The sequence below is a fragment of the Pteropus medius genome, unplaced genomic scaffold, assembly GCF_902729225.1.
Source record: "Pteropus medius unplaced genomic scaffold, Ma_sr-lr_union100, whole genome shotgun sequence".
Classification (NCBI taxonomy): Eukaryota; Metazoa; Chordata; class Mammalia; order Chiroptera; family Pteropodidae; genus Pteropus; species Pteropus medius.
The window spans coordinates 4,604,943-4,614,348 of NW_024343732.1; the positions used below are offsets into that span (position 1 = coordinate 4,604,943).

At 58.5% G+C, this 9,406-nt stretch overlaps 1 protein-coding gene across 3 annotated transcripts; it reads right to left on the reverse strand.

The window, feature by feature from the left end:
- Positions 1 to 5,284: 5,284 nt before the first annotated feature.
- LOC120606620 (receptor expression-enhancing protein 4) lies at positions 5,285 to 9,279 on the reverse strand. 3 transcript variants are annotated; one of them, XM_039868045.1, is made up of 8 exons: positions 8,783 to 9,275; positions 7,895 to 7,967; positions 7,432 to 7,508; positions 7,221 to 7,341; positions 6,670 to 6,783; positions 6,117 to 6,252; positions 5,871 to 6,010; positions 5,285 to 5,785 (listed from the first exon to the last, which is right to left on the reverse strand). In XM_039868045.1, exons 1-8 carry the CDS (start codon positions 8,812 to 8,814, stop codon positions 5,720 to 5,722), a joined length of 759 nt encoding a protein of 252 aa, XP_039723979.1. In that variant the 5' UTR covers positions 8,815 to 9,275; the 3' UTR covers positions 5,285 to 5,719. The 3 variants fall into 3 exon arrangements, with proteins under 3 accessions (XP_039723979.1, XP_039723978.1, XP_039723981.1); XM_039868044.1 differs by having other exon boundaries at positions 5,862 to 6,010; XM_039868047.1 differs by lacking the exon at positions 7,895 to 7,967 and having other exon boundaries at positions 5,862 to 6,010; positions 8,783 to 9,279.
- Between the last annotated feature and the right edge of the window lie 127 nt (positions 9,280 to 9,406).

Consider the following 9,406-nt stretch of genomic DNA (forward strand, 5'->3'; position numbering starts at 1 on the left):
GCAGTCCTCAACCCCCAAGCCCCCAAGCCCCCAAGCCCCAGCCTCCTGCTCCCAGGCTGGCTCCAGGGTACAGATGGAGGCTGGGGTGTGCCTGTGGTCCCCCATCTGTGTCCTCTGGCAGTCAAAGCTTGTGGGAGAGTCTGGGGGGGAGATTCCTGTGGCTTGGGGCCTAGAACAGGCTGGGCAGGGTAGAGTGGGAGCCTGGGCTGTCTGGGGCCCTGAAGGCCTGTCACTGTCATCCCCAGAGGGGATGGGGACTGTCCCAGGAAATTAGGACAGACACTTCTCCCCAACCCACTCCAGTTGTCATGTCTGCTTTGTCAGGTCACAGTCTCTGGACTAGACCAGGAGACAGACTTCTGAAATGCCCAGGGGGTCCTGGGAGTGCGGTGGGCGAAGAAGCGCCTTTCCACCCTCACCCAGCTCCCCAACCTGCTCCACAGACCACGCCACAGGCCCACAGAGCCCTGGTAGCCGGCTCTTCTGTGCCTGAGGACGGAGAATAGCTGAGGAGACACACAAAAGACACAAACACAGAAGGGAAGCCACATATTGCGTGGACACAATGCTGGATTCATGGACAAAGGCAAGCTGACCAGCACCCCCAGACACGCGTGGGCTCACTCAGCCCCACGCGGACCCCTCAAGCACTGACGCACACATACACACGCACACTCACTGAGACACACATTCATGCTGACAAGCACAGCAGCACTCACGAGTCAGCTGCCCTCACGCTGTCCCCAGAGCCCCTTACCTGGGCAAGCACAGTGCCCCTCGGGTGGAGCAGCCCCCTACCCGGGGGAGGGTAGCAGGCAGGGGCGGGGGAAGGAGCCCCGGAGAGTCAGGCCAAGCTGCCACTAATCCGGGCGGGGAGAGGGGGGGCACCCACGTCAGAGCGGGGACTGCCGGGTGGAGGGGGGGCATCTGGGGGGACATCCTCCCATTCCGCACGCGGCCGTCTGGGGGGGGGGGCCTAGCCCTACTTCCGCCCTCTATCCTTCAGGTCAGCGGGGGGGGGCAGCCCCCCACCCCACCCCCCAACCTTGTGGCAACGCCTGGGGCGGGGGAATGGGGGAGGGGGAAATACCGGGGAGAATTCTCCCAGGACCTGGGGGGAAGGGAGAAGAAGGGAAGTGTGGAGAGGCTGTTGGAGCCAGAAGGAAGCTCTGCAGCAGATGCCCCCCTCCTCTCGTGCCCACCCACCCACCCACATCCCTGACCTAATTCCTCTTCTCAGTCCTTGCCTCCCAACTGTCCTCCTTCCCAACCTCCCCTTGGGGCAATCTAACCACTGGGTAGAGAAAGCTACCTCATTCTGCCCTGGCTCAGGACCTTCTGCCTAGCAACTCCAGCTCTGGCCCCCAGGATTTCTGGGGCAGCGGGCATCATCCTCTTGCCGGGCTTCTATCCCCTACCCAGCTATTGGGCATCCCAGTCCCTGATGCTGGCCAAGGGACAAGGGGCAAGGGCCGAGTGCTCATCTCCTCAACCCCCTCAAGGGTAGGGCAGTGCCAGCCAATACTCCTGGGCCAGGGCTGTATTGAAACAAGGGGCTACACTGCCGCCACCCAGAGCGGCAGCTAGAAATACAGCAGCGGCGGGGTGGGGGGCGGGCCGTGCATATGGAGGTCAGAGTCGAGGAGGAGGACCAAGACATGGAGGGGCTACAGGCAGAGAGGGGCTGAGAGGCAGGGAGAGAGAAGACTCCCCTGAAAGCTCCGGAGGATGATGAAGTGGTGGGGAGGAGGGGAAAGGGACTTAGAGGCAATGGAGAAGTCCTCAGAGGCAGGAAAGGTGGATGGGGAGGCTGAGGAGTAAGACCAGGGCCCAAACCAAGCGGGACCGGGACGTGGGCCAAGCAGAGGTGTGTGCTTCCGAGGAGGCTGGCCTAGGCTGCTTTATCTCCTTACCCAGTGCCCAGCATGGAGCCTGGCACATCTGTGCTCCAGGCCAGTTGGAAGGGCAGCCCAGCCCTGATCCTGCCTGGGGCGGCAGTGGGCACACTAGTGGATAATGGAAGGCTGGGGGCCATGGGCAAGCCAAAGCACAGCTTAGCCTTCCCTTAGGGGCCAGACCAGAGAGAGTGAAGCCTGGGCCAGGAGCCCCATGGAGAGGGCGGCAGTGCTGGCAGATGCCTAGTGATCCTCAGAGGGACAGGGCAGGCTCTGAGGGAAGCCCAGTCCACACCCAGGGCCCCAGCCTCAGGAGCACGTGTGTGTTTGGCCAGGAATGCCCCAGAACTTGGAATTCTCCTCACCCCGTCCTCTCTGGTCCCAGATGTCTTGGAGCCCATAGAACTGCAGCAGCCATTCTTCAAACATGTGTCACAGAGACCCTGGCATTTTTCAAGGCTCTGTGATGGGCACCAAAGAGATTCAGGGCACAAAGACAAAAGCGTGACCCTTCCTGTCCTGGAGATTTACTCACTCACGCACTTGCCATTTTACCAGCAAACACTCACTGAGGACTCCTAGGTGCCGGGCCCTGTGCTGGACCCTGCGGGGTGACTCCTGGAGTCAGGCATATTAATGACTACGAGGCATTCCTAGTCCCGCCCTGGGGAAGTCTGGGGGTGGGGCGGGGGCTTCATGGAGGTGATGCTTGAGCTCAGAGTTTAGAGGGTAAGCGGGCCTTCACCACCAAGCCACATATGGACAACAATATTTCGCTTTGGCTAAATCACCATTTGTTCCGGCTGAGACACAAAAGTAGATATGCTAGTCTGTTCTTTATGGAGTTACAGTCCAGTGGGGGAGAAAACACAATGTGCTCAAGGCAAAACCAGAAGTCAGCACAGGAACAGAGATGGCATGGTCTTGGATGAGCACTCATCTCCAAGGGAGCAGGGGGAGTGATTACAGACGTGAGGAATGTGAGGGGACGTAAGGTCTGAGTGGGCTTCGAAGGGCAAATAGGACAGTGAATGGGGTGGAGGAGAAAGAGCATGTCAGGGGAACAGCATGGAGCCACGCAACAGTCCAGGTTGATGGAGGTAGGGAACACGAAGCAATTTGGGTGTAGGGGAGGCCAGCTGGGAGGGGAGGGGAGAGCGATGGGCACAGCACAGCCCAGACTGTCATGTGCCAGAGGTGAGCAGGTCAGAGATCAGGAGCCTTAGGAACTCAAGGGGTTGGCAAGTCAGGGAAGGCTTCTTGGAGGAAACAGGTCTGTAAGGAAGGCCGATACCAGGTGGGAGAAAAAGACGGGAGGGCCGGAGATTCATTCAGTAGAGCAAAGGCCTGGAGGCTGAGGCTGGAATGAACGTGATGTGCTCAGGAGACAGAAATAGGAGCAACAAGGCTGAAGGCGGGAGTTGTGGGGCCGCCGGGCCAGCGAAAGGCTGGGGGGTAAGGTAGGGATCATGGACGTAAGACAGCATCTCCCATTCAGCCCAGGGAGCCTAAGTGACTTTGCTGCTCACTCTAAGGCTCCATCCTAGGAATGAAGGTCGGTGATGCCCAGGTCCCACGGAAGCTCCCTTGCCCCTGACAATTTCAGGCCTCCCTGCAGCTCCCCCTCCCTTGGAGTTTTTGCTTCATTTTGCCCCATTCATCACATGCTCGCTCCTGTTTTGTTCCCTCAATTCAGAAGTGTGGATCCCGCCATGCCACCTTGACCAAGGCCACTTCTGGGCAGGCTTGCATCAGGAGACGGGGCCCAATCCATGTGCAGCACAGTTGCTTTACCTCTCTGAGTCTCAGTTTTTCCATCTGTGAAATGAATATAATCCCTGACAGGCTTTTCGGGAGGACTCAAGGGAATCATCTCTGCGAAGCGCCCAGCACAAGGTCAGGTGTACACCAGTGTTCGATATATGCTAGTCTCCTTCTCGCTTCCCAGACAAGAAACATGTCACTTACTTTAGTCCTGCACAGCAGTTAAGTACACTTACTCTGGAGTCAGACACACTGATTCAATGCCCAATTTTTCCACTTACTAGCTCTGTGACCTTGGGCAAATTACTTGGCCTCCCGGTCTCTAGTTTCCCATTTATAAAATGGAGAGTATAATAATAGTACATACCTCATGAAATTGTTGTGAGGATTAAATTAATATATGTCAGGTGCCAAGAGCAGCACCTGCTGGGGCGGTCACGTTCCAGGTGCTATAGCCATTACTAGACTCTGCATCGCTAGTATCTGGCGAAATGCCTGGTACCTGGTAGATGCTCAATAAAGGTTTTCTGAATGAATAAATGAAAAGGATAAGGCTATACCACGATGCAAGGGAACACCAAGAGACTAAGTCACCGAACACCAAGATGTGAGGAGCTAAATCACTCTGGCAGATTAAGTGCCTCCCCCAAATAAAATCCAGATAATCCCCATGCCAAGAGTTAATCCATGCTCCTCATGTCACTCTGGGTTACCACCCCATCTCCCCTCTTCCCACTCAACACTCTCACCCACCTTTTTGCTTAATCAAAAGCAAGAAGGAAGAGCAGGCATGGGGGTGGGAGGGAGGGAGCAGCTCTGGGTGAGACCAGCATCCAGGAGCAGGAGAGGACAGAGCCTGACTGGCTGTCCCAGGATTAGGGTAGGGGATGGAGTGGAGCCAACCCAGGCACAGAGCCTGAGCGGCAGAACACTGGAGCCTGCATGGATGGAGCAGGCTGAGGACCAATGACCATGAGCAGCAGGGAAAGCCATCGGAGGCCAGGCCAGAGTTCTACACAGTCCCTCCAACCAGCCAGCGGCCAGTCCCCTGCAGGGCAAGGCTCTGGCCAGCCTCCGAACCCCACCCTCCTTGACCTGGAAGCTGGGGGCAGCCCAGACCCTGGCGGCTGCTGCCCTCTCACGGCCACTCTGCAGAGGTGCAATACTCTCAATGTCATCTGAGTGTTTTAAGGAACTCAATGCCCCTGAGCTGCCTGGAGATCCCTGCAGGCCCATGGAGAAAGTGGGCCTCCCAGGCATAACCTGTACATAGCACCACCAATGCCCGATCCCAGATCATCATGTTGTCCCAGCCCCCACAACACCTTCACTCCCACTGGCTTCTCTACCTATCATACAATGCATCTTCCAGTCAAGGCCAATCCCACCTCCTCCTGACTAGTCTTCTGAGACTCTAACATCTCTCAGGGCTAGTCCCCCACTCTCCCATCTGTGTTCTCAGGGGTCCCCAAGGGCTTTCTGTGATAGCACTTGCCACATCGTAGTTATTTGTCAATGGCTATCTGCTCCAAAAGACTAGTCCCCTCTAGCAGTCTGTCTATTCTTCGGCCCTCCTCCTAGGCTGTTTAATGTGTGCTGTGAGGACTAGGGATAAAAACCAGGAGTAAGAGAACACTTTTATGTATTCATTTATCAAAACTTGCACAAACCTTACCTCACTCACCAACACAAAACACACAACCAAGACACACACAAAAGGCCTTGGAGAAGGCTGTCAAGTACTTTGAAGGACAGGGAGGAATGAACACAGCTGGATGGGCTTTGGTTTCATTCGCAAGGGTTTAGGGAGGGCTCTGTTCCCACCCCTGCGAAGGTAGAGGAATGAGAAAGGCAATAAATAGAACCCTGGGCCCGGCTTGCTTTGGTACATCGTAGGTCATCTCTGTGCATGGCCCTGGCAGCACCTGCCCCTGGCCCTTAACCAACAGCAGGAGCCAGGAGGGCAGAGCCTGGGGGGGGTGGCGCAGCCAGAGGGCCTTTCTGAACAGCCCCCAGGGCCCTGCAAGGCACGAGGTAAGACTGCGCAGGTTCCGTAGGCCCTAGCTGCCCACGTCTGAGGGCAAGGTCTTCTTCCTCGTCCGGACCTTCAAGGAGCGTGAGGTGCCCTGTGGGAGAGAGAGCGGCACACCGTGAGGAGTCTGGGCTGACGTGCCAGGGGGGCCTGCCTCCCTCGCCACTGACCTCCCGCACCAGCGGCTTTCTCTTGACCACACGCAGGCTCTGGCTGCGGCTCAGGGTCTTCTCTCGGGACCGTGGCTGAGGCACGGCCTCTGTATCCGACCAACACTCATCCTCAGTGTCACTGTCCTGCAGGCCCCCTGCTCGGTACCCTGTGTGGAGGAGAGGAAGGCCGGGGAGGCAAAGTCAGGCACTTACACAGACTGCACGCAGAAGCCATCCCTTGCGGGACGGCTCTGGGTCCCTCTGCCTGCTCACCGATGGGTGGCCTGCGGTGGGGCACCTGGTCCTCCAGGTAGAGGGGATCCTGGTAGGTTGAGGCAGAGGCATCGGGGATGGAGCTCAGGTCCTGCATGGAGAAGCTGCGTAGCCTTCCGGCCAGTGCACCCTGACTCTGCAAGAAAGGGAGAGCAGCTGCATCACCTGAGGGATGGGGCAGGGCTCCCAGCAGGAAGGGGCCTCGGCCAGGGCAGCTGCCCAGGATGATCAAGAGCTGACCTATAGGTGATCACTGGGGAGCAGGCCTCAGAACTGAAAGCGACCCAGTTATCTTCTAGACCGAGGTCTTTGTGGCACCAACAGGACACTTAAGGCGCAGAGAGCAGGAGCAGCCACTCACAGTCAGTGTCAGAGCCAGGAAAGTGTGTACTTCCAGCTCCATGCTCTTGCCAACAACCCACCTGTCACCTCTCACCACTATGCCCTGACACGGACAGATGTTATCTCTTGGCTCCGTGACAAAGAGCTGGACTTGCCCAAAGGCACTGCTTGGGGGGGCGGGGGGCTACTGGATGGCTGGGGTCCAGTGCACCTTGGTGGCAGCCTGCACAGCGGCTGTCGCGGCAATGTTGAGGCCCCGCTTCCCAAAGCTGAGCACTGTCTCATAGCTGCGCTCCTTGGCTTGCACAATGCAGGTGTCGATCTCCTGCAGACGAGGGCAGAGAGAGCTTAGGGGACAGCCCGAGTCACTCTTCCTCTGCCGACCCAGAGAAGCCACTGGGTGTCATGCCTCTCAGCCCACCCCTACCCACAATGGGCCCCAAACCACACCAAGGGCAGACCTCCTTAACCATCCACTCCCCTATTCCCAAACCTCAATGAAAGGCCATGTTCCAGCCTCCCCCCATCATCCCAAACCAACTTCTAGCTGACGTTACACCCTCTCAAAAAGCCACTCATCTGTGCCCTCATTTGATTATCCCAGAAGAGGAAGAAGGTTAGGCTCTGTCAAAGTCCCACTGCCAAACGGCAGCGGGGCTGGGATTAGAACCCAGGTGTCTTCCAGTGTCCTGGACTCTGAGTTCAGGGCTCTTTCCCTGACACTCACCCCCACGCTTCCCTCCCTGCCTCCCCCTGGGGTACCTTCTCATGTCGGGACAAGGATGGGTGGACGAATTTGCGGTAAAGCAGGCTGGCCCCCTTGGTGTAGGGTGAGAGCAGCCACAGCACGAAGGCCATCTTGATCTCGTAGTAGAATGGGAACCTGTCAGAGCACAGGTGTCAAGGTCAGCCAGGGAGCCAGGCCAAGTGTGGTCCATCCCTTTCCACAGCCCACAGAGCCCTGTACCCATACCAGGAAATAAAGATGTCTGTGAAGGTCTCCACCGCCATGAAGAGGGCAAAGACGATCCAGTACATCATCCACCGGACCTGGGGGTGCAGGGAGGTCAGAGGCCAGCATCTGAGCCTGCAGAGTCAACACACCTGTCCCGGGCTGACCCAGCTCTGAGATGCCAAAGAGCCTGTCCCACTGCATTCCCTGGCACCTGGATGGCCCTAGAGAGCTGCCTCTGAGAAAAAGCCACTCATCCCTGTACCCACCCCCAGTGGGCTTGACCCACAATGTCCTGCACAGGCACCCCAACAGCTTATCCTCCAGCCACACCTGCTCTGCTCAGGATCCAACAGCAGATTACACCCATGGAGGAGGGGGAGGCCAGCTCAGACCCTCCCCACCTTGCCAAGTCATATCATACGCCCCAAGGCTGTTGTCCCACCCCTCCTGAGTCAAGCACTCAGCCAACCCCTACGCTCACATATTCACGAATGTTCTTAGTCTTCACAGCCTTGTAGGAAGCATAAGCTGGGTACAGCATCCCAAACACCAGCCTGGAAGAGCAAGCCAGAAAGCAGAGGAAGAGTGTGAGGGGCACTATGCCCCTGCATCCCCCCACAGGTGGCCACCTCCACCACGGGTGTGAGGTGACAGTGCCTACCCTGTTCTTCCCGCTTGGCTTGCACAACCTGCACCTGAGTCAGTGCCCTGGAGGCCACCTCCCCACCCTGCTGTTTACAAACATCCCAAGCCTGCCCAGACCTGCGCAGTGGCCCATGGGTGCACGATAGAGCCAGAGCACACAGCCACTCAACATGGTGGGTGGGACGCAGGCTTGTGAGCTGTTGACAGCGCTAAGCTGTCCCCTCCCATGGACATTCAGTTAGGCCCAGGGCCACCAGACCTGGCACTGCCAGGCTGCAGACAGGGATATTCAAGCCAAGTACTAAGTATTGAAGGGTGATGAGTAGGACAGAGTGGGGAGGTGAGGCCAGGGTGGTGAGTCATGTGACTGCTCTGATGGGAAACAGACACCTGGATTCTCCGCCCACAACATGCCTCAACACCTTGTGTCTGCCAAAGGGCTTATGGCAAGCCAGTGGTCCTCCACTCCACAGCACCTGTATGCAGTGCATGTGTGTGCAAGAGGGGTCGCCATCAGCCAAGGAGGCTTTGGGGGCTGTGGAGAAAAGCCGGGTGCCAGATATCGCGTGCAGGCCCGCATAACCGTTAACCCTTGGCGGTGAGCGTTGGGAGGGTTGGTGTGAAGGAACTCACAAAGTCCCCTTTCCCACCTGACCTTCCTAGCTTCCACCCCAGGGACAGGCTGGCACCCGGGAAGTGGGGCTGTGAGAGTGGCCATACTCACACCACTAGGCGACAGATCATCCAGGACACCATCTTGCAGCCTCAGGGGCGAAGGGAGACCCCCAAGAAGACAGCCTGAGAGATGCTCACGCAGGGCTGAGATGGGGGAATCAGCGGAGCTGCGGGAACCAGACTGGCGCTCCGGCTGCCCCTTGGCGAAGGCGGAGCCCGCCGCCTCCTAACGCCGCAGTGCGGGGAGACCAGCTGGCTGGAGCGAGGAGGCCCGCACGCAGAGGAACAGACTTGGGGCCGGGGCCGGCGGGCGCGCTCTTCCGCCCTGCCGCGCCGCTCGGGCAGTTACGGCTGTGACCTGCACTTCCTGCAGCAGAGAACCAGGCTGGTGGTCCTCGCCGCTGCGGGCCTCGGGCCAGGGGTGGCGGGTCGTGGCCTTCTCTGGAGCTAGTGCCCTGGGTCTTAGGGCGCCTAGCCTCCGGCACCAGCCTGGGGGCGGAGTTTGCAACTCACTTGAAAGTTGCACGGAACTGAGATCTGCCCAACCCCAGGGCTCCGGCGTGCGGCGCAGGCGCAGTGCGGCCCAGGAGGGGCGGGGCGAGGTCAGGTCGGTGAGTAGCCTGCCCCTTAAAGGGGCGGTGCGCCTTCGACTCGCCGGTGAGGCGCGTCGGTA